The sequence below is a fragment of the Alligator mississippiensis genome, chromosome 6 (genome assembly GCF_030867095.1).
Source record: "Alligator mississippiensis isolate rAllMis1 chromosome 6, rAllMis1, whole genome shotgun sequence".
NCBI classification, from domain to species: domain Eukaryota; kingdom Metazoa; phylum Chordata; order Crocodylia; family Alligatoridae; genus Alligator; species Alligator mississippiensis.
The window spans coordinates 56,710,023-56,736,835 of NC_081829.1; the positions used below are offsets into that span (position 1 = coordinate 56,710,023).

At 42.6% G+C, this 26,813-nt stretch overlaps 1 protein-coding gene across 1 annotated transcript in view; it reads left to right on the plus strand.

Moving 5' to 3' along the window:
* LOC102570959 (prosaposin) overlaps positions 1–26,040 on the plus strand; it is a 40,923-nt gene extending 14,883 nt beyond the window's left edge. Inside the window, exons 2-14 of the mRNA XM_059730332.1 lie at positions 5,166–5,299; positions 8,490–8,564; positions 9,962–10,087; positions 11,253–11,447; positions 13,043–13,183; positions 14,215–14,271; positions 17,038–17,154; positions 17,937–18,032; positions 18,458–18,644; positions 18,865–19,034; positions 19,941–20,021; positions 21,605–21,712; positions 24,411–26,040. Of these exons, the coding sequence (XP_059586315.1) occupies positions 5,166–5,299; positions 8,490–8,564; positions 9,962–10,087; positions 11,253–11,447; positions 13,043–13,183; positions 14,215–14,271; positions 17,038–17,154; positions 17,937–18,032; positions 18,458–18,644; positions 18,865–19,034; positions 19,941–20,021; positions 21,605–21,712; positions 24,411–24,446 (1,523 nt within the window). The 3' untranslated portion in view covers positions 24,447–26,040. The remainder of the gene's footprint in view (positions 1–5,165; positions 5,300–8,489; positions 8,565–9,961; positions 10,088–11,252; positions 11,448–13,042; positions 13,184–14,214; positions 14,272–17,037; positions 17,155–17,936; positions 18,033–18,457; positions 18,645–18,864; positions 19,035–19,940; positions 20,022–21,604; positions 21,713–24,410) is intronic.
* The last annotated feature ends 773 nt before the right edge of the window (positions 26,041–26,813 follow it).

Here is a 26,813-nt window from a genome sequence, read left to right on the forward strand (position 1 = left end):
GAACAACTATTCACTAGAGCACCCTTGGGGAAAACTAGGAATAAAATGTCACAAACTCCTGGAAGATCATTTCAGGCTCAATGTTAGGAAAAACTACTTCACAACTAGAGTGTCCAGACTGTGAAATAAGCTCCCTCCAGAGGTGGTGTGATCACCTACTCTGAAAATCTTCAAGAGGAGACTAGATGGTCATCTTGCTGGGGTCACCTGACCCCTAGCTGTCTTTTCTGCTTGGTGCAGGGGGCTGAACCCAATGATCTTCTGAGGTCCCTTCCAGCCTTACAATCTATGAATCTATGAACGGCTGGAGCCTAAGTCTTAGGAGACATAGCTTTGAAACAGTTCTTCCAGGCACCAGAACCCCCCTGCATCTATCTCCTTGACAGCTGGCAGGCTTTGTGGCTGCAGCAGGGCCTAGTAGGTCTTCCCCCCCACCCTGGTGCCCCAAGACAAACACAGTTGCACAAGCACTCATGACATGAGTTTTGCCTGGCAACAGCTAGAAGTGCAGGGCCCCAGAACCCCTGCACCTATCTCCTTGAAACTTGGCAGGCGTCATGCCCTCAGAATTGGGTACCATTCCTGCAAGTTTCATCCAGGCCAGAAATGACAAAGCTATAGGCTGTTTCAACTTTCCCCATTATAGCCTATGGGCGAAACATCAAAACAGCGTCAAAACATTTCAACTTACCTCATTTTGTTTTGACGGTATCTGTTCCTTTTCGATTTTGCTGTTTCGACCTCGAAATGGGTCAAAATAGCGTTGAAACAAAACTTGCGGCAAAATTGTGTACAGCCATAGTAAATAGCCCATGTAGAATGTATCTGTAGGATTGTAACCATGTGCCATGACTAAGAACCAGTCAATTGCTCTAACCCTCTTCACTTGGCCTTCTGGTTAAGGAAGTTGTGGTGTAGATCAGGTCCCAATCACTGTTTAACAGGCTCTTGGGTCAGGTGGGCTGATCTCCTGGACCTGTTAAATCTGATCTGTCCCAGCACTGCTCTGGTGTTAGCAAATCTCCTTTCATACATATACTTGAAGGGATGTTTGTCAACATGCATGGAACTATTCTGCTTCTCTTAGCCAACAGCAATGGGCTGAGCTGTAGAACTACAGGAGGCAAATTGAATTTGGAGAGGAACAGGGTAAGCAAAACAATTTTAGCAGGAGGAACATATTTTTTGAGGAGCATTTTTCTGTTAGGTTTTTATAAATAGTACATTGATAGTATACAAACAATACTGATGAAGAGCTTAAAAGCAGGGGTTTTCCTTAAGCAACCACACTCTTTGGAATATGAGAATGTACTTAAATTCTCCATTCTCCTTTTGACTTCCCAGTTCCTGTTTCCTGTCTGTGATAGGAGCTTTCCAGATCAGAACCTTTTCTGTTGACTTAGGCCAACTCAACTGTTGTTCCTGACCATGTAGTAAAGATGTGTCATGAAAATAAGCTGCATTAAACTAACATTTTTAAGTTTGAAAAAGCCAGTTACTCAAGTGTTACAGGATTTTGGATTGTCTATGCAATCTTGTGCATATGCACTGACACAGCCTTTAATTATACCATCTCATACTATTATTGTATCCAGAACCCCTGTTTCATTCAATGCATGGCAACAGAATTGCTTTAAGGACTGAAGTAGGTGTTCAATCTTTCCTTCTCTCTTCCTTATTCAATGAATGTGCCCTCTGCATTACTTACTGCATAGCACCCACATACTATGTAAAAACTTAAGTATTCATTTCTTCCTGAGTTTCTGTGCAGGATCACTGCAGCATCTCAATGCTTCAAAAATATTAATGAACTTTGCAATACCACATGAAGTAAGTAGGGAGCTACCCTTCCCATTTGACAAATAGGGAGCTGAAGTTCAGAAAGACTAAAGGTAAAGTTTGCTAACATGAATGCCTCAAATTAGGTGCTCACCTGGAGGTACCTAGGGACTGATTCCTCCTCCCTAGTTAAGACTGATTTGGATATTCAACACTTCTTAAAAATGGGCTATATGGAATTTCAGATTAACTCTTCTCTCAAGAATAAATTAATTTACAACAGTTAGTGGCCACTTCAGAACATTCAGCCTACATGACTTCCCAACAATCCCTAGGAGCTCTGTAGCACAGCAAACAAGGATAAAATCCTAAACACCAGCCTGGTGCTTTAACCATTAAACCATGCTTTCCCCTCCCAGTTGTCCTGTCTGATCTACTATGCACCTTCCAGGCTTTGTGGTGAGAAACAGTGGTGCTGTGGAATAGAGTAGCATGTGATTGCAAAATGTAAGGGCTCAGTTCCAGTAGGGGAAAACCACCTATCATATACTAATAAAATCATAAAAGGAAATTAATAGGTGGCATTGGCAGTGGTTGGGAATTTATACTAACTGGCTTCATATATTAGGTATATAGAAATAAACAATGTGGCACATTTACATGTTCATGCAGCCACTGACAGTTGCAGAGTTTCTAAACGTACCTAATTCATTTGCTGCTGTGCTGAATCCAGCTATGCTTCTCTTTGAAGAAATTTGAATCTGTCCTGTTCTATTGTCTGGCTCTGAAGACCTGCCTTTTTGAAGCAGAAGTGCTAGAATCAGTGTATGTGACACTGGGGGACTTTAGGTGTCACTAAGTGTGAAGTTTACAATAAGCTTTCTGAACTAATTCTATAATCTAAGCTGTAGAGAGGAACAGACACATGGGCAGGACCAAAGTGTCCATATATGTTGGTGTTTTACTTTAGACCAGGCCAAGCAGTGTATTTGTACAATGCAAAAGGGCTATCGGATACAGAAGAGAAGCAACAAATGTGGAGAATACCACTAAAGTGGAATATAGATCTCAGTAGGTGTTGGTAATGAGACTCAATGGATTGGGATGCCATCTTCCCCTCAGGATATAAGCCAATCAGTTTAATTACTCCAAAGCCTATCTTCTGTTACTTATTGTCCTATGAGACACAACCCCACCCCACCCCCACACACACCCCTCCCCCAAACTGAGCTGGAGCCTGGAATGAACACGTTTAGGTGTTCTTGTTTACAGCTGGTTTTGAGACTGAAGCAAAAGAGTAAAATGACAGTGATTAGTCATGATCAGTATTCAGTGTTCAGGTTGCTGCAATGGAATTTGCAACAAAATCGTGCTCCGAAATCTAAGCTTTTAATTAAATAAACATGGGCCAGATATTCCACTAGTGTAAGATGGTGTTGCACTGTTTGAACCACCAGAGCTATGTCATTTTGGATCAGCAAACACCTCATTTTCTGGTTCTCATGACTGTGAACAAAACCTTGAAAAAATGAAGTGTTAACTGATGCAATGATAGCTTCTTGCAGCTGCAGAAAGTCTGAACTCAATCCTTTGGATAGGATATTCACCCTGAACCTTAAATGAAAAATTATCTAGGATCATTAGAGATTGTTTATCAAAAGCCCACAACTAATATATTTATTCCAAAAGCCCAAACTCCTTTTAATATCATCCTGGCTGCAAAAAAGCCCTAACAATTCCCTATTTAGCTACAAAACCTCTGTCTAGTTCCCCTCTCCCTCACATCAAAAAGACTTCTGTAATAGCTAAATATTTTCAATACAAAAAACACAACTGCTTAAATTACACAAGATGTAATAAAATGAACAACATGGGGTAGCAATATGAATATTATGTTTGTATTTAGTTCATTACGGGGTTTGGTTTTTTTTAATGAAAGATTTCAAGGACTTTCGGTCTGCCACAGGCAAATTCTTGGAATTCAGATCTACCATCACATAACTTCGGAGGAAACTCTTGGCACTTGATCCTCTCTAAACTAGTCAGTCTTTAAAGGTGCCAGACTGTTCTGCTTTCTGCCCTCTTGGAACTTAAATGGGCAGATTGTTAGTAAGCATTACTTACTCTCCTTCTGTGAATTGCACTAAAGGATGCTTATCATGAACTTTAATTTTTTACAGGCAAGAGGGGAAGAAGCAGGTTTGGGGCACCAAATAATAAGTTTTCCTTAGCCGGTTTGACCAGTCAGTGAACATGGTGTGGGCTGGGGATAGCTCTTACTGCATGAGTAAAGTCTTTGTTCTAGTAAAAAGAATATTGTTGCAAAACCTGATTTCAAAACACATTGAAGGGGTGGTAAGGAATGACTTTCTCCTGCGGTTAGGCTTGGTAGCTGGTGGGTTGAGTAAACTGTAAAGAGATGAATAGGGGACTTCCAAAGGTAAGTATCCATGCATTTATATGATACTACCCTTGTAACATGTACACATATCTTGATGGTTGTTCAGAAATTGTCTATTGAATTGTCTATCCCCTTATGAGAACCGGTGCAGCTCAAAGGGAAAATACCTGCAAAACTTCCTACAAGTCATTCTGAAGTCTTAGTTCAGTTTTTAAGCAGGAAATCCAAAGGAAACAGGCCCTTCAGTGACAATGAAAAGGCCTCCTCAGAGCACCCTTCAGAGCAAATGGTGCATGAGAGGAGGCTGTGGCAGAGGCTTCTGGGAAGCTGGGGGCCGAGTACAGTAGAAAGATTTGTAACTCAGTTTCTGGAACTCTCTTCCCAAATTTCATATAAACTATTTCAGATGGTTTCTCATATTGCTTTAGACCAGTGGTCCTCAATTTTTTTGTACCAGGACCCATTTGTAAACATCAGTGGCCAGTACTGACCCAGTGCCCCTCACTCCCAACCCACTGCCCCCCACCTCAGGCCCCAGACTCCTCATGTGTGGGGCTTGGGGCGGCGCAAGCGAGGGAAAAGCCATGGTTTCCCATATTTTTCTCCTTTAAAAGAGAAGAGAATCCATTTTTAAAGTTTGTTTGCAAGCCTTTTGATATGTTCTTGCGACCCACATTTGAGAAATGCTGCTTAGACTGAATGCATTCAAACCAAGGGGTTCTTCTGTGCAGGAGGTGTCATTCCCTGTATTCACTGGAGATTTTTGGACTTGGTGTGTCCGATAGCATTGACCAAGCTGAGGAACCAACTACATGCACAATGCTAAATTAGCTTGTGCTATAATCAGACCCTTAAGCATAGATGTGCAATTAACATGTATCTGACTATAGCAAGGTAGGCAAGGCCTAGATATGGAATAATATGAGTAACTTTATATGTTCTTTAGCGGTACAGTTTGAATATTGATTTCCTTTCTCATTGGCAGTGGCAGCAAGCCCCCTCTCCTGGCAGAAAGATTGTGCAGGAGGCCCTGAGAGCTGGTGTCAGGATCTGCAGACTGCAGTGGAATGTGGGGCGGTGGAGCAGTGTCAGCAGACTGTCTGGAAGCAGCAGCCGGTGGTGAGTGTGCTGTCTGAGCAGTAGATACGCTATCTTCTCAGTGCACTTGGTATTTTTACATGCTGTTGTTTGTAGTTAGGGGGCCAAGGTGACATCTGACTTCCATTCCCAGGTAGTTCTTTGTCTCTTCCAAAAATCTTGTATTGCATCTTTCTTCAAAACCAACAGGACTGCACTAGGGGAATGCTCTCACTGGGGGGATGGTGGGGAGTGATCAGTTGATTTACTATAGCTGGAGAAGGAACATTTTTGCCATCCTATGAAAATTTTCAAAATATTTTTCTATCCTTAATGAGTCTGGCAAGTAAAAATCTCAGGAACTGTCATGCACTGAAAATCTGAAAAATGTTCAGTTAAGGTCAATTTAACAATCTGGGTTTCAAAGATGAGCTTTTTTCTAATTTTATTAAAATTTCAAAACAAGTTGCTTTTACTTGCAAACGCTAAAAACTTTCTTGTAAAAAATGTCAAAAGACCCTAAACTTTTCTTCCACTAACTTTTTAAAACAGGAAATTCATCAAAGCTGCCCCTGTTTTATGAACAGTTTGGGTTTCCATGATGGGAATTTTTTTGGTGAACAAAATAATTTGAAAAATTCTTGATCGGCTCTAGACTTAGCTCTCTTGCCACGGTATTGTCACACTAAATGGATTACACCAATCCTATTACAGACTGCCCCTAATCTAACAGACCCTTGAAGTGTACAGACATGAATGTATAACTGTAACACCAGCTAGAGACAAAGCATTATTACAATGATCATATTAGGCCACATATTCTGGAGAATTTGTAGGACTTCTGATGATAAGAACATAAGAATATAAGAAGTGCCATACAGGGTCAGGCCAATGGCTTAGTTAGCTCACTATCCTGCCTTGACAGTGACCTCAAAGTCTCTTTCCTACTAGTTCAGAGCCCAGCATTGTGTATGTATAACTGAGGACTTTTTTTCCTATGTACATTTACTTCGCACTTGTCAACACTGTCATTCATCTGCCAGTTTCTTGCCCACTCAGTGTTTCTAGAAGTCCTTGCCATCAACTTCGATTTGGCTTCCTGGAAAAACCAAGTGCGAAGTGCTGCTGATAATAATTAATAAACTGGAATGTGTATAAAATCCTCAGTTTTCCTAAGAATTCTGTGCAATGCTTCTCGGGAAACTGAGGGAAATAGTTACAATAGCCTAGATGTCTGTAATAATTATTCTCAGTGTGCTGGAAAAACTATAACTTAGTATAAGCAGTAGAAACTGACAGGATGCTGGATGCAGAAAGACAGAGGGCCCAATTCTCAGTTTATGAGCCTTGTGGTTGGGGCTGGAAAAAGGATGGGTGATTAAGATGGTTTTAAGTTATCTTTATCCTCTACATTCTGGGGCTGTTCAGGGCTCTGCTTATTCTCTGTTGTAAGCTTGAGTCAGGCCTGGGGCTGCTCTGCTTCTCAGGAGCCCTTATCTTTGAATGGCAGAGAACTGCTGTAGCGCAGTGCACTCTGATCACCTCCTCGGCCTGTTCTAACAAGTCCTCAAGATTATGTTGGACACTGGAAACAAGACTGGAGAAGAGTCTTTACAAAAATTCTTTCCCTGGAGACCTCTCTAGGGCCATTCACAATCCCCCTTTAAGGTCTTTTTATATTGCTAGAGAAGTGAAAATAGCCTTAATGTAAGCGGGAATTGAGTCCTATGTCTGTCAACCAGTTACAGAGAAATGGGATCCCTTCTGGCTATGCTTGGCAAAACAGGCAGAAATGTAGAGATGACTTTGGCCTACAAAAACTGGTTTTGACATAGCAATAATGGTTTTGGACAGTGTGTTCTCCTTATCCTGGGCTCTTAGACCATTGTGGGCAGATCTGATCTTCTGCAGCCTGTATCTATACCAACCATACCAGTGGTCCAGTAAAAGATATCACCCACAAGAATTTTTGCCTTCTGCAGTTTTGTGACTCCTACATCCTACATTGTCCTCTTCCCACATTCTCTCATGTTGTACCCAGTCAAGCAATGGCATCTTTTCCCTCTTTCTTAATGCGGTATGCAGGCAAAAACTGAATCCCTGCGTTTTATAAATGAAGTACCATACTGTTTTGCATGTGTAGCTGGATTTTTCTGAGACACACTTTCATCCCTACTTAATGCCTTGAACTGGGAGATTTTCACTCTGTATTATTGGGGATTTGTTATTACTGCTACAGGTTTCATCCTGCTTGGGGATACTCTGTTTGAATAGATTTCATGTGACTCAGCCAAGTGTGGCTCCCCATACAGATGTTGGTAGGTCCTTTAGAGGTATGTAGAGGTGGGGGTAGGAGTTGTGCTCGACAGGGATATGGGAACAGTAGATGTTAAGGGGATTGGAATATGAGAGGGGAAGCTTTATCCATTCAGTAAAATGGTGGTGCTTGCTGTATTTTTTTCTAGTATTCTACATATTTACAGTTTGCATCATGGATGATGTTCCACCCTTCTCTCCTCTTCAGTCTTCTAGCCTCGTTCTGTGGTGCTTGTCCTTTTCCTCTACCCTGTGCCCCCTCTCCTATGCCCTCTTCCAGATACCTTGCACTCAGACTTTTTCTCTTTCAATCTCCTACTCCATCTTAAGCCAGTTCTTCCTTCCTTTCTTCTACCTCCCCTGCTCTCAGACAGGAGGGGAGGTCTCTGTGCTGCTTTCTCTTGTCCCCAGCTCTCAGCCCCTTCCCTCCCACCCCTTTTACTCCTTCTTGCTTACCCCGTCTTCCCCTCCCAGCCATGCCTTCTTCTTCTCCCATCAGCAGATCAGTGTATGGCAGAAGTTCTTATTTTTATATACTAGTCTGTTTATCTATATATGTATCAAGCACCAGGTCTTATAGTCTTACCTCCATTATATTTCCCCTCTCATTCCCAAAACGTCACTGAAACATACTTCTCCTCAGTAAAACCACAATACCTTTGAAACACCATTTCTGATCCATTGTCCTGACAAAAGAACTCTCAGAGAAATTCAGCTGTGGATTAGATAGGCTGTATGAGATTTCAAGATGTGGAGTTTTTAAAGGCTGGGGGAGAAGGGGGTTGAAATTTGTGCCTAAGATGAGAAGTTAGCTTCAACTGTCACTCTATAATATGGAGACAGAGAGAGAAAATAAACTTTCCTTATGTTTACCAACATGCAAATCCCTCTCAAAATACTTTTTCATCTTTCCCAGAAAAGCATCAAGTGTAATGTGTGTAAAATACTGGTATCCCTGACGGGGAGGATCCTGCAGGACAACTCTACAGAGGTAAGTAACTTAACGATCCCAGCAGCCTTTCGGGAACCTTGACAATAGTAGTACTTTATGTACAGAAAGAATATCATGCCTGACTTTTGTCTATTGTGTTGGGGGAGGAAGATATGCTGTTTGGTAGATGATCTAATGTGAATTAAACCTGAAAATTAGGCCTGTGCAAAGCAGCTAGTATTCGCTTCGGATTCAGATTCGACTGAATTATTTATTTATTTATTTTTAAATGCCAGGACATGGGCCGGGCAGGGCAGCCATTGGCGGGGCTGGGAGAGTGGGCAGGGGTTGGGGGGGGCGCTCGGGGGGACTGGGGGAGCAGGCAGGGGATGGGGGTCCCCCCATGGTCCCCTTCTCCCCCTGCCCCCTACTTACCAGCACAGAGCCCGGGTCTATCTTTTCTGAATCGATTCGGAGGCTTTGAATTGATTCAGACCTTTTAATTGGTCTCCTGATTCAATTTAGATTCAGAGATTTGGCCACTGAATCAGGCTGAATCTCCCCCAAATCAAATCAGCAACCAAAGCTTTGCACAGCCCTACTGAAAATGTCTTGGTGGTTGTAGGCAGATTACAATATTCCTAATTCTAGGTCAGCAACTTCCATACAGATATTGGTCCTGATTCTCGTTCTACCTTGAGGCCCTTTTACCCTGTGCTCTGGCAGTCTGTGTGAGCTGTAATGTAAAAGGTACCCTGAAGTGAGAGGTAAAAAAGAACTGATGTAATTGTGAATCTGGTCCACTGTGTAGTAAATAGGGTCCCTTTCCTGCTCTCCCCTCTAAGAATCAGAATACCAGTTTACCTCTGATAGATCATTGTCTAGCTGCAAAATACTCTGTCATTTGAACTGGAATTGAATTGCTCTGATATTTGAAGAATTGATGGTACATCCATCAGCTTTGCTTAAAGATTCTGGATCAATCAGTCATGGGACACTCTTTTCTTTGGAAGAACAAGTGTCCTGTAGATGGGGGCAAGTGCCATTTCCTCTGGTCGACAAGGTTCCTTGGGTGAATTTGATATCTTTTATTAGACCAACCCAAATGGTTGGAGAATAGTTATTAAGCAAGCTTTCGGGTTCAAAAACCCTTCGTCAGGCTAAGGAAGTTTTAGCAGTTTGTGTGTGCTCTTCCTGGATGGAATGCAAAGTAAAGAAGCCAGAGGCTGGGCTGGGGAGTCAGTTGCCTCTGGTCAGCACTCCAGCAAAGAGATAGTTTAAGATAAAAACATCTGCTGAACTTGCCCAAGGGTACAGCTTAAGGGTGTTACCAGGGTTTGCAAGGTCTCCCCTGAGCACACAAAGAATGGATGTATTGTTTTTGCCTTTCTGGATGTAGCAAAATTCTTTATGGATGTGTCCTTAATGATTTCCTTTTCTTTTCTCTTCTCTTCTAGGAAAAGCTTCGTGTTTTCTTGGTTAAGAAATGCCAGTACCTTCCTTTTCAGGATTGGTCAGTCAAGTGCAAGAAGATGGTGGACAATGGCGTAATGATTCTCCTGCAGTTTGGCAAACAAATATTGGTAACATGTTTGGGAGCAAACAATGTTGTTGACTTCTGGTGCATAATTAATGGCAAGGCCAAATCTACTGACTGGTTAGGGGTTGAGTTTGTGAAGTAGGAGGGGGTTCTCCTGCAAAGAAGCCTTGTCTCTTGGTTCACAAGAAAAAAAGGAAGGTGCCACTCTTGCTGGAGGCATCACATGAGCTTTTCTGCACTTTTCAACAGAACAATCAAGAGTTCCTGCCTTTGGAAAGGCAAAGCAAAACCCACTATTGTGTCAGATGGACCAGAGAGCAGGAGGAGGGTAGCAATAACATTAACTGGTTACTCCAATAGTGGAAACAGGACAGATAACTTTATTCACCCTCCCCTCAAAACCAGGAACCCCTGGGGCTCTACAAATAAACATTTTTGTTTCCTTTGAAATTTTCCATTTTTCTAATTAAACAAAAGTTAGATTTCAAGTTAGGTTGGATTTGAAACCTTTTTGGCTTTTGATTTTCCTTCCCCTTTTCTCCAAGAAAAAGAGGAAGGTGGAATACCCCCAAAACCAAAAAAATCTTTCAACATGAAACAAAGGGAACCCTTTTCATTTAAAATAAATAAACATCCACAAGACAAAGAGAAAACGTGTTTTCAAATGAAAATGATTTAAAATGAACTGATGTATATGACCTGATGCAACAGAAAGCTCATTTATTATGAGTATCTATAGCTCAACTTTTTCCTTTAACTAGTTTTTTCTTGCTCAGCTTGAACTACTTATCTAGAGACACTCCTGCTTATCCCAAACACTGTTGGTTTTTGTGAAGCGTCTTAGGTAATGAGGTTTCATAAAACATAGGCAGATAGACAAGCTGAAAAACATTTCCTGTGGTGGGGATTAGTGTGGAATTGTACCACGGGTTCAGTGAGATAATAACATTGGTTCTATTGCATAAAAAGCATGGGTGGAGGTGGCAAGGGAAAAATATGCTTCAAATGCTTATGTGCATTCAAATGCTTATTTTTTTGCTGAGCATTCAAGCATCCATCCATTCATGTGCTTGGCTGCTTAACTAATGTTGAGGAGCCTTAAGCAGCAGGGATGGGGGCTGCTTTTTGTTTACACCCATTCTCTCCTCTAAATAGCAAGACTTGGAGATGCATCAGAGTGGTGACTTGTCCTTTTGTATTCTTCCCAGGCTAACCCTCAGGCAGTGTGTGGTACCTTCAGGTTTTGCCTATCTCAGGAGAGTCAAATGGGTGCTTTGAAGTTTCAGAAGCCACTGCAGTCTGATGGGAAAACGGTGATGGACTTCCCTGAAATGGCATCTCCCTACATTGCTAATGTCCCTCTTCTCCTTTATCCTCAAAACAAGCCCCAGCAAGAGACCTGGGTGAGGATGAAATATGGACAGATTCACTTCTGCAGTCAGTAAGCTGCAGCAAAAAACAGGAGATCTTGTGTTCCATTGTCTCAGTACTTGTTAACAGCTTATAGCAGGGCTCAGCAACCCCTGGCATGTCTGCCAGAACATGGCACATGGGGCTGGTTTGCTTGGCACACCACAGCTGGCCCACATTCTGCGCAGCTGCTGCTGGCCACGGAGCCCCAGCTGTTCCCAGCAGGCAGCTGGGAGGTTGCAAGCAGGCTGAGCTCTGTGGCAGACAGCAGCTTCCCAGAGCCTCAGCTGGATGTGGCAGGCAGCAGCTGCCCAGAGTCTTGGCTGGATGTGGCAGGCAGCTGGGAGGCTGCAACCGGTGCACTGTAGTCTGGAACCTCAGCTCAGCTCCGCAGCCAGCAATGACTGCACACATGCCTTGGGGCACACAGTGAGGAAGGGGCTGGGGTTGCACTCTACCAAGCCCTTTCCCCGCCATGCACCCCAAGGCACACATGCAGCTGCTGCCGCCACAGAGCCTGGGCTGCCCACAACAGGTGGCAGGCAGACTGCAGACAGCTGCACTGGGGTCCTGAGCCTCAACCCAGTTCCATGGCTGGCAGCTGCACACACACCTTGGGGTGCACAGTGGGGAAGGGGCTGGGGGCAACACAGCCTTGGTCTCTTCTCCACCTTGTTCCCCAAGGCACATGTGCAGCCACTGCCAGCAGTGAGCTAGGCTGGGGTTCCAGACCCCAGTGCAGCTCCTTGCAGGCTCACTGCTGCCTACTGTGAGCAGCCCAGGCTCAATGGCAGGTGGCAGGAGCCTGCTAAGAGCCTGGGCTGATTGCAGCAAGCATCCATAAGGCTGCAAATAGCTGCACCAGGGTCCAGAGCCTCAGCATGACTCTGCTGGCACAGGCTGTACATGGATTTCAGGGAACATTGGAGCAAAGGGGTGGGGCTGCGCTGCCACAACAAGGATTGGGCCCCTCACAGCACTCCCACTACCTGCCCCAGCACACCAACATTTACCAAGTTCAGGTTGCAGGGTTTTTGGGGGGGCACTTAGCCCAAAAACATTGCTGACCCCTGGCTCATAGCTTCTCCTTAAACATGGAAATACACCCAAGGCTTTACAGTACAAGAAAGCAAGGAGCCTGCTCAGGTTTCCAGTTCACAGTTACACTTCCAACGTAAGGAGGACCAGTTCCTCAGCTAGTGTATAAGGCAGTGGTAACGCACTGATTGACATAAGGTAATGTAGTGTTCTGGCTTTGGTTTGGAATGCAGATCAGTCCTTTGAATTAACAGTGCCTAAGGGCTTAATTTTTTTTTTCAAAAGGAGACTCCTCGGTTGCTTAGGCCTTGAAGTGATGAGCAGAGCAGTGTATAAATACGGTTACAAATAGGTCTTAACCTCTTTGCCTTAGTTTTCCTCACAAGTCAGAGAAGATAATACTTGCCTTATAGCAGCATTATAAAGATGAATTTTTTTAAAGGTGTAGAGGTAAGTATTGTAAATGGGTTTTCTGTTAATGAGGAAGACACAATAGCACCATAAGCTCAGGCCATGTGTATTAATCTTGGTTTCCCCTATTCTCTTCTAGCAGGAAGGAGATGTGTGTGGAACCTGCATTCAGCTGATAGCTGATATTCAGAAAGAAATGAAATACAACTTCTTCCTTGAGTCTATAGTTGCTGAAACTAAGGAGGAGTGTGCACACTTGGGACCTAACATGGATGACAAAGTAGAGTAATTTTGATCTTAGTAGGATAAGAAAACCTTCTCTAGGAATAGTCTGGATGATACTGAACAATTGGCTGTTTGTGTGATAAATGCTATTAATATTCTGATCTAGAGTCTTTCTTCACAGTCTGTACCTTCCTACCATCTCAGGTGGATAAAATATTTCTGATTGTGCTTGTTCATGATGAACTATGTATATACACATATAAAACTTCCATTGTCTGCTCCTTCAAATCCTTCCTCAACCCATTCCTACCCTGAAGCCAATATGAAGTTAATTAACTCATGGTGACTAAGCTAAGGGTCCAGCTGGGGCAGATTGACAATTACTGGTTTAAAAAAAAAAAAGCACTGTATATATGCAGACTCTGGTTTCAACACCATTCTGCCTATTTTGCTTTTGTTCTTAGATGGTGAGCTTTTTGGGGCAGAGACAATGTGTACTACTTCTGAGTGGGTAGATAATTCGCTACCATTTTATTTACTGGGCCAACTCATCAAACACAAAGCTTTGGGTCATAAATGGTTGAGTTTGGGGTTTTCAAAGATGCCTAAGGAGCCTAAGTCCTTACCTCCCTAGGGTTCTTGCTGAGATGCCACTACTTCCAGTGTGGTGTACCTAGCCCCTCCCCACCCAGCTTCTTGGTAGATACCAATTTTAAAGATGTCCTTTTACCTCCCTCCCTATCGCTGAGATAACATTTCTCCCTAAAAAGTCAGTGTTCAGGATGCTAGTTAAATCTTAGGGGTAGTTTATCCCAAAGTAAGGCAAGGCAAAGAATGCTAGAACTTTAAGCAAAAAAGTAGTGTTTAATGCAAAATTCTGGAACTTCCTTTATGGTAACAGTACATAGAGTGAGTCAAAGTACTGACAGATTCAAAATGTGCATTGAGATCAGAGTATTTGCTGTGGAAAATGTTGTTTTAATTTTCTGACATTGCTGAATCTCCTTCATAATGTTGCATCACTGGTAACTCCTGTGGTGAGTGTAGCGTATGGGTATTTACTTGAATTGTCTCTTTCTCTCACAGTGCAAGAGTTACATCTCTGAGTACTCACACTTAGTTCTCCAGTTGCTGACATACATGGTAAGCTGAATATAGTGAGAACACCCCATTTTTCATCAGAACTTTTTCTGGCAAGAATTACCTTAATGTCTCAAAGCTTAATGTCTTGAAGGGACTGTGACGCATTCTAAGGATCTTTATGAATGTGTGAAAACTCCATATCTAATACTCTGCATATCTTGTCAGTGCATGCAGTGGGGCAGGTGGAGTCTGAAAAGATTAATATCTGAATGCTGTTTTACTAAACTATTGGAGTATTTTCTTATTCTGATTTTACCAATCTCACTCTGAAGATGCAGAAGTCACACTCTTGTCCTGCCAGAGTTGAATGTAATACAGCCAACCCTAGCTAATTCACCATTCTGAAGTGAATACAAATAATGCCAAATTGTGACCAATTATCAGAGGCTGATAATTGGGAGGACCAGGGAAAGGGAGACGAGTGGGGCATTGGAACAACAGCAAATTAAACCATAGGGGCAAAGTGACCAGGGTTTACTCTATGTGACTTAGACTATACACAGGGGAATATTTATTTCAAATATGGCATCTACATCCAGCTTTATAGGCAAGGAGAGTATTTCTCACCTTATACTTGAGTAGGTCCCTTCCACTGGAATAAATCAATCTCCATTGTGGTACATCATATCCCCTAAAAGCGTATCAGAGTGCAGGTCAGTTTTGGGCACCTGAAATTTGAGCAACCTTAACATTCTGGTTTTGTCTGGGGCTGTGTTTAAACTCCTGTCCTGATTAGGTCTGATCAGGGCCTCTCTCTCTGAGCAATATGAAAAATGGCATTTAGTATGCTGGAGGCTAAACAGAAATGGGTAAAGGCCAATGAAATGTTTGTTTTATATTGGTAAAGTAGCATAGCTGAAAGCTGGGGAGAGGTGATTTCCTAAGTAGGTTCTTCTGTATGGAATTTTTGCATATGTAAAGTCTGAATGCTTGGGAAGGATTTTTCCCCACTGAATTTAACTGTTGTGTTATCTTTCTTTCCACAACTCTACTTCTTCACTGACAGAAAGATGAGGTATGTGGAAAACATGCCTGTGGTAATGTCTTTGTTTTTATCTAAATCACTGTAATTTCTTTTCTCTTGCTAATTAGTTGTGTACAACATCTGGTTATTGTCAGCTTTGACAGATACAAATGATGTTTAATGGGGTAAAAGAGAAGGGGGAGCAGATGTCTTCAGTGAGCAAGTTACTGTTTCTGCTCCAATGTGAAGACCTTGCTTTGATGACGGGGAAGACTTAGGGTGATCCTCCTGACTTTAACTCTGTACTCAGGAAGGGTCCAAATGCAGAGCTGATGGAAAATTTTCAAGGAAAAATTTGATGAAAAAATGCATATTTGTTGAAGTTTGAAATGTTTTCTAAAACAGTTCTATTTTTACTAGATTTGTGATTTTTCAATGAAAATAACTGAAATCAACTCTTTTTTTTTTTTTTTTTTTTTGGTCTTGTCTGGGCCTGTCATTTTTTTCTTGAAACACATTTCTGGCTTTTCCCTAGAGGTAACCTTTCTGGGTCACGGCCAAAGTTTGGGCTCTGAACTGAGAATTAAAAATAAGACTTTCTCTATCCTGCTTTGCCAGCACCTCTCTGTTTTATAATTTTGGAAGACCTTGTGTAGGTGGGAAGAATCATAAAGAGGTAGGGTTGGAAGAAACCTCCATAGGTCATCTAGTCCAACCCTCTGCCTGAGGCAGGATCCTCTCTTTCCAAACCATCCTATACACATCCATAATCTAACTTAGTAAAACTACCATCAACCCTGACACAACACAACATATAACACCCTAGCATGCCACAGGTAAAGCAGGAGAACCACAGCAGCCAATGTCCTGCTTCTGTAAAAGGTTGTTAATATATGGTCAAGAGATCCCAGATAGAGAGCCACATCCTCTGCTACAGAGAAAGGCAAAACCCCCACAGTTCATCCAATCTGATGATGGGGTAAAATTCCTTCCCAGCCCCAAATAGGACAATCAGTCTGACCCTAAGTGGAGGGGCAAGACCCTTTAGCCAGGAACCTCCAGCTTTTAAGTCCCAGCAGGATCAATGGCGCAAACCAGTCAAAATCCCCAGCCTTGGCTCTGAGAGTAAAGAAGGAATAACTCCACACAAATGAAAAGGCTTACCCTGGTATAAAACCAGTGTAAGATTAGCGTTGGACTTCCTGTGTCCATCATGGTACAGAGACATATCATGTTGCATGCACAGAATGCTGTGGTAACATTAATACTTTGATCTGCTTATCTAGTGAAAGGCAGTGCCTAGCCAGACAGTCTGACATGTTGCTCTGAGGCTTTCCTTTCACCCATGCACAGCTTTTACCATTGCTGTAAATTGTCCACTGATACTGCAGAAGCTTATTTGTGGCAAGGCTGCCTTACACTTTAACTGCAAGGGAGGAAAGAGCAGAGGTTATGTGGCTGCATTGGTGTTTTAGTGCGGGTTGCAGAGAACATAGACATGAAGTGATTCATCTTTTTACAGATATGAGCATAATGTCTATGACACAGGTTTAAATCCAGACTAGTTACAGATCCAACGTCATCTTGACTGTATTCTAAACAGAGAAAATGTCATTAGTCTACTGGCTGGACAGCCTATCCATAGCTATAGCAATTACTACAGTTCTCTCATGAACACTTGGGAAAACAGCCTCACACCTATAGTAGTTGAGTGCAGTGCAACCCTGGAGGTTTCTCTTCCTTCCTTAGTCAAATTGGCATAGATTTTCTCTTTTCTGTGATTTGCATCTCTCTCTCTCTAGCAGCCGAAGGATATTTGTGGCTTGGCTGGACTCTGCACTTCCCAGAAATCTGTTCCCCTCATGACCCTGTTCTCAGCTAAAGTGATGAGCATGCTTAATGTGATGGAGCCGGTAGAGGTAAGATGAGGCTTTCAGCACCCTCTGCTGTTTACCACGGAAAGAACAGGCCTACTTCTGCCTTCCTGTAACCAATATAAGCACTGGCTGAGGAATGAAAGCTATACAAATAAGGGCTGGCTGCCAGATTTGTACTAAATATCATGACTATCTTGGTAAACAGCACTGAACTGGTTAGGTTATGAAGCTTCTCCTCTTTGAAGAGTGTTTCCTTATACTGTACCCACCTCAGTATTCACCAGTGACTAAAAATTAAAATGATAAAGCAAGAAACACAGTGCAGAAGTAGGACAGGATCAGGTTTAGATTTGGTCAAAATCTCTCATTTTGAAAAGTTTCAATTACATACATCTTTTTATGAGAACATTTGTATTTTTTTTCCAAATGTTTTTGCATCCTCTCCCATCAGCACTAGTCAGGACAGTCCTTTGTAGTTGATTGTAACTGCATTCATGAACTACAGTTCTAGAAACAGTATCCAACAATCTACTGTAGTCCTTACCCAAAGTTTAAATCTTTGGCAAGATTGATGGTTAGACACAGCTTGGAATTGTCAGAATCTCAGACCCTTCCCTTTTTTATGGGATAGTGTCATATGCATAAAACTGAGTAAGGTCGGCTTATTCTTGGAGAGATTCCAAGGCAAAAGGAATGTCTTCTGGACTATTAATAGAGGTTGATTGAAATCGGAAGGTGGAAAGCAGAAGGTTCCACAGACATGACCACAATTCCCAATTATATTAATCATCTTTTAAGTGTTGCCATGTTGTTATACTTAACAGGAAAACCAGGGCACAGAGAAATCCACCCCCCTGTGCAGTGTGTGTGAAATGGTGATAAAGACAGCAGAGAATCTGTTGGAGAACAACATGACAGAGGTACATGGCTGGTGAAGAAGACATCCCTAGTACATTGATACTTAGAAACAGAGCTTATTCAGGCTATATATGCATGCTGCTCTGGGCTTAGAACATGTTCTCCTCTGACATGGGGGAGAGAGAAGCTTTGGGGTTGTTGGAAGTGAATGAATGGAATTCCATAAATGCTTGAGGAGTGCTGCTTGCAAGCTGCCTCCTGACTGAGGAAAAGGCAGGTTTGGGAAAGACATTGGCTTAGGCACTATTTTGCATGAATGATTTATGCATGAATATGCCCAGTAAAAGCTTTGTCTTTAGCAGAGGGAAGGGTTATGCAGAAGAATGAGAGCTCCCTGTTCCCATAGAGGGGGCAGGGAGAGAGATATGCAGTAGTAGACTGCAGGGACTTATTCTTCCTTCTCACCCCTGCTATATTTGTGTTCCAGGATGAAATAGTCCATGGAATAGAAAAGGTCTGCTACCTCCTACCACATGGGGTCTTGGGGCAATGTAAAGACTTTGTGGACTCCTATGGCAAGGCTGTTGTTGTCATGTTGTTGGAGGCGACTAATCCTGAAGCTATATGCATCATGCTGAAATGCTGTCCCAAACATTCGACCCCTTTACAAACTGGTAAGCACTGGGACAGCACATTTGTGTACAGAACTCATTGGTTTATATTTGAAAAGCCCACCTCAAGGATATGATTTTCATTAGTCCAGCATTCACCTGAGGCCGGCTGCTGAGGTGAAAGCTAGCGAGCCCAGGTCTGGGACTAGGGCATGCTAAGTTGGGAAGAACTTTCATGGAAAAGCTTCCAGATCTAACACTCTAATATTGTTTTTCTGGTCAGAGAGAAATGCCCTGGAACAGGCACTAGTGAACGCTGATCAGTTCTGCCACGTGTGTCAGATTGTTATTAGTTACATTGATGACGAGCTGCTGAAGAATGAGACTCTGATTGAAATTGGTGATATGCTTACGAAGGGCTGTCAGGTTCTGCCAGACGTCCTGATGGAGAAGGTAATAGCAAATAGTTATATGGGGAACGGAAGAGCACCATCTGTACATCATCTACAGTGTCACTCTAACCTACCTGATTTTCTGCTACCTTTATCCTTCACACCCATATACTTTAGATAAGAAAGTGAAGAAACAGATGGGAACAAATTATTGAGTGCTGAGGCCAAACATTAAAATCTGAGTCTTTAGATTGATGGCTTGTGTGCTGGAGATGCCTCACTGAGTCAGTCTCTGATGGGTGATATTGAGACAATTATGAAAGGGTTCTTAGGTTCTTGCACTGAAGCTGGTACAGTGCATCTGAGACTCTCTTTTAGTGTGCTTTTGGTTTTAAGCTTCTCCACACTGGCGCTCTGATCCCTGCTAGGATGTCTCTCCTGTTGTTCAGTGTCAAAAGGTATAAGCTCCCTCTTTGCTCAAAGGAAACTGCATGACTGAGGAGCAACCTTGATCTCTGGTAGATCAGGTGGCAATATGTGCTCTAATATATAGCAGCCTGCCTCTCAGTCATACCCGGAGAACAATCTACAATGGGCAAAAATAGAAAGTTGGCAAATCCAGCATCATTGTAAATCTGTCCTTGAAACTGGCAATTCATAGGCAAATTCAAGCATATGCCTTTCTTCCTTTAACCTTACTGTCAGGGTGCTATATCTGAGTTTCTGAGTCACTGACAGTAAATGTAGCTGTCAGAGTGATGTATGTATAAAAGATTCTGTCCCTTCACTGGAGGACCACTCTCTCTCTCCTCCCCCAGCATCGCCTCCCAAATCCCAGTGGAATCTTTTATTTAGTTGTGAAATATGAGACTGCTTGAGATTGCCTACTTGAATCAGGAGGTTCTACTTTGTCCCATGCAGTGCTAGCTACACATCCTGTCCTCACACCTTTGTCTTTTTGTTACAGTGTGATGAACTTGTGGAGCAGTATGAGCCTGGTGCAGTACGACTCCTGGTGCAGATGATGGATCCTAACTTTGTGTGCACTGTAAGTAGCTGGGCCACTGTGAGCTATGGAGAAAGCACCCTGTCACTTCAGTGCTTGAAACTGTGCAAAGAAGTCCAATTACATTCTTGTGCAAGGACAGTAGTTTGTAACTCCTGGTTTCAGAAGAGAACTAGTATAGGTGTTGACTAGGGGTGTGCGAAGCTTTGGTCACAGATTCAATTCGGAGAAGATTCTGCCCAATTCGGAGGCCGAATCACTGAATTGGAATCGAATTAGGAGACCAAAAAAACCTTCTGAATCAATTCAGAGCCTCCAAATCAATTTGGAAAAAGATTTGGAAGCTCGGAGATTTGGCAGGCAGTATTTCAGGGGAACAGAAACTGAGAAGAGGCAGGGGGAACTCGGAGGGGGAAAGACTGACATCTGTAGCTGGCCAGTGACTGTGATATTTCCCTGCGATTTTCATCCTGATGTGACTTAACACACACACAGTCACACATGTCACAAGTTTTGCATGTTAGCATCTTGAGGTGCAGTTTCCAAGAAACCCCTGCACCTATCTCCTTGAAACTTGGCAGGCCTCATGCCCTCAGAAGGGACTACCATTCCTGCTGTTTTCATCCAAATCTGCCAGAAAATGACAAAGTTATAGGTATTTCAGTGATTCCCCATTATAGTCTGTGGCCAAATCACAGAATCTCTCCAAACTGGTGCCGAATCTTCCAAAGCTGATTGGCCAAATTGATTCGGGACAATGATCCAAATCTCCAAATTGAATCACTGTCCTCCGAATTGGCCAAATCTGAATCCAAATCAAATACTTTCCTATTCGGACAGGCCTAGTATTAACCTATTTCTAGCAAGGATTACCTAGAATAGGTATTGACCTATTTCCCCTGCTTGACCCCCAGTTTAAAGTAGGACCTGGGATGGTAATACCAGGCAGCCTGAAGTGTGAAATGTGTTTTTCTGCTAATATTAGATCAAGAATAGTTTCATAGTTGGTAGGGTCGAAAGGGACCCGAGCAGATCATCAAGTCCGACCCCCTGCCGTGGCAGGAAAGAGTGCTGGGGTCAAACGACCCTGGCTAGGTGCTTATCTAGCCTCCTTTTGAAGACCCCCTGGGTAGCAACAAGCACCACTTCCCGTGGAAGTTGGTTCCAGATCCTAGCTGCCCTGACTGTGAAGTAGTGCCTCCTGATGTCTAGCCTGAACCAACTCAGTCAATTTATGGCCGTTATTCTTAGTTACTTCTGGTAGTGCTCGGGGGAACAGGGTCTCTCCTGTTCCCTGCTGGTCCCCCTTGGTAAGTTTATAGACAGTCACCAGATCCCCTCTCAGCCTTTTCTTGTGAAAGCTGAACAGGTTCAGGTCAGAATCGTTGCTCCTTCAAGGCATTTCACAGGTCTATTCTTTTAGCTACAGACCTAACTGGCATTTCTAATGTGGAAGCTCCCAACACTACCTTTTCTTTGGCTACACACTCAAACACCCACTAGAAACACTTGGAGCTGTACAAAAGAGACTGAAACATGGGGGAGGAAATGAGATAACTCACTGTACTGGGCAAAGGGGAAGATGTAACCACATGTTTCATTCTCTTCCTTTTTTCACTGTACAGAAAATAAGAGTCTGTAGAGCCTCTGAAGAGGATCTCATAGGTGCTGACCCATGTGTCTGGGGCCCAAGCTACTGGTGTAAGAACATGGAGACTGCAGTTGAATGCCATGTAAGTAATAGGCAATCAGGACTCGTAATAGAGATTGTATCTTTTATTAGACCAACAAGATTTTTGAAAAAAAAAATCTTTAATTGCAAGCTTTCAGGCACAAACACCCTTCATCAGGCATTGGAGAAAAGATTGTAAGAGTTCTCCTGGGAAGAAATGTAAGTAATAGGAGTTCTCTCTACAGTGAGAATGGGCTCTGAGATGCCACAAATTCAACTGGCAATGAACTGAAATGGAATATTTGAAAATATTGGCCCTGATTCTCCTTTCATGTACCCAGATGTCATAAGCAGTAATTTCATAGAGCTAAGTGGAACGGCACTAGTATAATATTGGTGTAAATGAGGGGTGAGTTGGGTTACGTTTAGATCTAGCTCCTCTGACAGAGAACCACAAATGTCTAACCTAGGCTTGTGAAAGTGTGCAGGCCGACACCTGTCAGAGGGAGAGCTACCTGTTGGGATTATAGAATTGTCTTCCTTTTTAGTGGAAGCATAAATGTGCCATTGACTGGGACATTTCCAGTTCAACTGGCTAATGCACTAGATGGTCGACACTTGAGGCTGCTCTTAGGAACGGGAATGACCTAATGAGGCACTTAGAGTTGGCTCTAAAGTTGGCTTTAGAGAAATCCTTTTCAACTTGATGCAGCTTTGAGCAGCTGACTGAGCTGTGAGGCGGCACCTGACCCACTCAAATGCTTCTCAACCTTTTTAGTGCCAGGAATCCTGGATTATTTCGGAGAAATCTGCTAATGCTAATATGGGGGAATTAAAGTAACGTTGTGACTATGGGCCCTGCTACACATTCAAATTAAAGCTGCATAGAAACCAGCTGTAGAGCTGTTACACATTTTCAAGCACTAATTTTAGAACTGATTGGCTCTTTTTATAGCTGAATGGTCATTTTTATTATGTGGTAATTACTTTGCACTTGTGCCTGGGCTTACTTTGAACATATGTCCAGTCTAAATCTATTGCTCAATTAACCAATTAATTGCATAATATATGTAACATATACAGACTAAAAGTGCATCCTATATGAATGGGATCCTATTGGAGTGGAAAGGTTAGTCACTTCTACTAGTGAAGTCATTTGTGAATAAAATACAAAGAGCTTGGCAGTTTCCTGCAGGAGCTGTTCCAAATGATAATGCATGGTGTAAAATATTTGCATATTCTGTGGTTGAATTGGCTGGCTCTGCCCAAGAAACATCAAATGTCAAGTTTTTGTGGAGAATACATTTCTGCCCTTTTGCAGCCAGTGTTGGAGTATGCTGGGTGAAGCACCATGAAAAGCTAATGGTATAATTGCTTGAGCTTCCCGTGTTCAATGGGTGGGTTGAAGACTTTCAGTTATTGAACACTTGCATAACCCAAGTTTCTCTTCCCTTCTCCCACATGCTGCACCCTTGGATTGGGTAATTCTTTTAGTTACAAAACTGATGATGCAGTCATAATCTCAACTAATTTCAACACTGATGTGTCTAGAACACTCTACCAATCGATTTCTTTATGCCAGTGCAAAGGATTAGCACAATATCAATTAATTAATTAGCAAGGCTCCACCCAGACTCATATATCCTGCTTCTCAGCTGGGTGAATGTATGCATACCATTTCTTGAACCCATGCTTGTTTATCCAGAGCTAATTCAAATATCTCTATGTGACACTGAACTGTGCATAGCACATGTGCTCTTTTTAGTGGGTTTTCATCCTATAGTATAGAGGGTCCATTGTGTAAAACAGAAGTTTAGGCTGGGTATAAATTATAACTAGTTTTAGTTTTGCTAATATTTAACTTCGTTAATGTGCAAGAGGATTTTATTTTCCACTTCTCAGTCCTTTGTTGTGATTCATTGTCCCTTTTTAAAGATATAAGTTGTCCTGTATACTGTTCAGCTGTCTAGCCAAGAAGGACGAGACATGAATGTTTTTACATGTGCTCCAGGGGTGGGGCACTTTAATTAGAGTGGCTCCCAGAGCCGCAGTAATTAAAGCGCCTGCAGTGTCTCATGTATCAGTGTCCCTGTGCTTCAAAATTGAGGTGAGGGCACTTTATCTAAAGCTTGTCAAACAAGCTTTAATTAAATCACCCCCACTGCCATTTTGAAGCACAGGGATGCTGATACATGAGACACTGGAGGCTGCGGGAGTGCACTAATTGGCACGTTCCAGCAGACTCCATTAATCCAGTCTACTCTGATGTGTTGTAATTACAGCATATCAGAGCAGTTTCCCAGCATGTCTACAAACCCAAATTTTTCAGAGTTCTTAATGCTACCCATTAAACAGCTGAAGAAATTGTTCTTAGTTGATATGAGATGTTTAGGGACCATAGTGATGAAAGCTGTATAGAAAGAAACCTAAATATATTAGTGAGCTCTGAGTTGTTTCCTCTGGTGTGATGAAGTCTGCTGCAGCATTCCTTAGCCCCTGCCTCTATGGCAAGCGGGTATTCAGACCTAGGTGATCTAATCAGCTACGTGGAATATCCATGTAAATGTAAATCAGATTACATTTAAATCTAGCTGGTATTCCCTTGGGAAGCTTTTCGTACGGTGAGAATTTTGGTTATACTTCAAAATCCTGGCTGGCCACTGGGGTTCCGAGCTGTTCATGCAAGTTCACTCTGACTGTACTGTAATTTGAAGATACAGGTCTTTCTTTCACACCTATTTTTTCTCTTCTTTTTCCAGGCTGTGGAGCATTGCAAGCGTCATATATGGAACTAAAAGAATCCTTTCCAACTGAACGTGTTTGCCGTGGTTTTGATCAAGCATCCTGGGATTTGTTTGTGTGGGAATTGGTGAGAAGACTGGGTCGGTGAAGAGATCTGTACCTCTCCTCTCTCTCCTGAAAGTCATACACCTTCCTGCTGATTTGCAATACTGCTGCCATTTGTAAAACTCATCTTCAGCATCAACTCAGTCAGCCCTAAGAATATACAGTGCATTGTGAATTGGAAGCCGTGGGGTGGAATGTCCTTAGGTAGATAGAGGGGAGTGGCATACAGTGGGCTGTTTTTTTATATGAATAAATAGCAATTTGTCTGACTAAAAGCAAAAATAGATCAGAGCAGACTGATCGCATTGACATTCTGTGATGGATTGGTGTTGGATTCTACTGCAATGATCTTGAGTGCTTTGCCCATACTTGTGGCTAGAGAAGGAAGGTTCAGATTTTCAGATCAGCCTAAGGGATTTAGGAACTGAAACCGAATGGGATTTGGTCATGTAAATCCCTTAGGCTCATTTAAGAATCACATCCTAAATTATCCTAACCATGTAAGTGAAAAAGAATGGTTCTGTACTGGAACTGTTCTTATGTCCTCTGGAGAGGAAAGGCTGGCTGTGTGTGTCTGCAAACAACCTGAAATAAACTCTTAGGGCCAGATGCTCATTTGGTGTAAATTGGCAAAGGCCCTGTGGTTACGGTAACTTATGCCAACTGGGAATCTGTTCCCAAGTGCCTGATCATTGTAAGACAAGAAAAGGACAACTTAAAACACATCTGGTTTGGCAAGAACTGTCCCTTAGCTGTCTCAGCACCTGTGTCTCTGGTATAGTTTGGGGGGGGGGGGGGGGTGGAGGGAGGGTCCTTTGGTAGCCATTTTAAAACACTAACTTCACTAAATTTAACACTGCTTCCTAACTCTTTGATACTTTTTAGTCCATTCTAAACATTGTGGGATTTCAAAGCTGAATGACATTTTTTTAAAACCCTTGATTTTATAGCTTTTCTTTTGGTCTCTACAAATTCTTGAAGTGCTTAATGTTCAGATGAGAACAGGGAGGCACAAGGTAACTGCAAGTTTTCTCTTCCACATAATTTAAGCGTGTAATGGTGACTACAGAGGCATCTGTGTTACCTGAGGATTTTTCTTGACAGCAGTGAGGAAAATACTGCTCTCCTTACCTCATAGTATCTCTGCCCTAGAGTCACTGGCTATGTGACATTGATGCAAGTGCAGCAAACTTTTGCCTGCTAGACTAGATTCAAGGCCTGTTTTTGAAGTCAGTATGGTCATGTCTTTTGTTCCCTGGTACAGGAGAAATGATTGACATGAGAGGAAGTAGTAGAGGGGGGAAGGATGTTCCTCAAAGTCACTTGGATATTACTATGGTGAACACAGTATAAATGTCTGTATAGAGACCTAAGGAGAGGGAACACATTTTAATTCAAGAGGCCAGGCTCTTGGCCTTCCCTTACCCTGAGCTTCTGTCCAGCTGAGGGGAAAACACGCAGCTTCTTTTCATAGACACTGACCTTAAATTGTGCATTAAAGCTTCTGTAATTAAAAACAATAAAGATTTCCTGTAAACCTGGTATCTCTGTGCTCTTTGTTTTCATTGTACAGGCGTGAAGCCTCTCCCTGTCTATCTGCAGCTGCATGCCCTTTAGCTGTCCTGTTTGGTATTTGAATTTAAATGAAGGTCAGATCTTCCCACAAGCTCCTCAAGGCTGAATGTGTCATGCAGGTGGCACTGGCATGAGGAATGTGCATTCTCATTAGCAAATCTGCTGGAACATGACCCCCTTTCAAAGTGAAATCATGAGAGTTAATAAAGGGTTTGCATAGTATTGCAAGAGTGGTCTGAGGGCAAAGATTATACTATTCTTATGACTTTGCCTGGGGCACAAGATCTGCAACGTGAGCATGTGCACACCAAAAGTACAAAAGTACTGAGCAGAGGAATTTCATGAGTCCACGCTGTTCCTAGGATCTAATCCATACTGTACACCTTCAGATGCTATAAACTGGTTCTTTGCTGTGCAAGGACTTAGAAAGAATGGTCATCCAAGACACAGTCCCATGAGCACTATGGGCAGGGGCATTTTCATGCAGGAAGTGAGTGACTCCATTCCCAGCAGGCAGAATTACATTTGAGGTCAGACTGATTAGGAATACTCTTGTGAGTGATCCCATGGGAGCTAATCCAGCTGAAGTCTCCTGACATGGGGACAGTGATGTGGGTGTCAGTGCTATAGGATTCTCTGTCTCTTCCTGTTAGGAGGAAAAAGAGGGCAGGTGAGGGTGATGTATTGCTTGTTGTTCAGGAAACATTCAGAGCCAAGGTGAGTTTGAAAGTGAGTTCTAA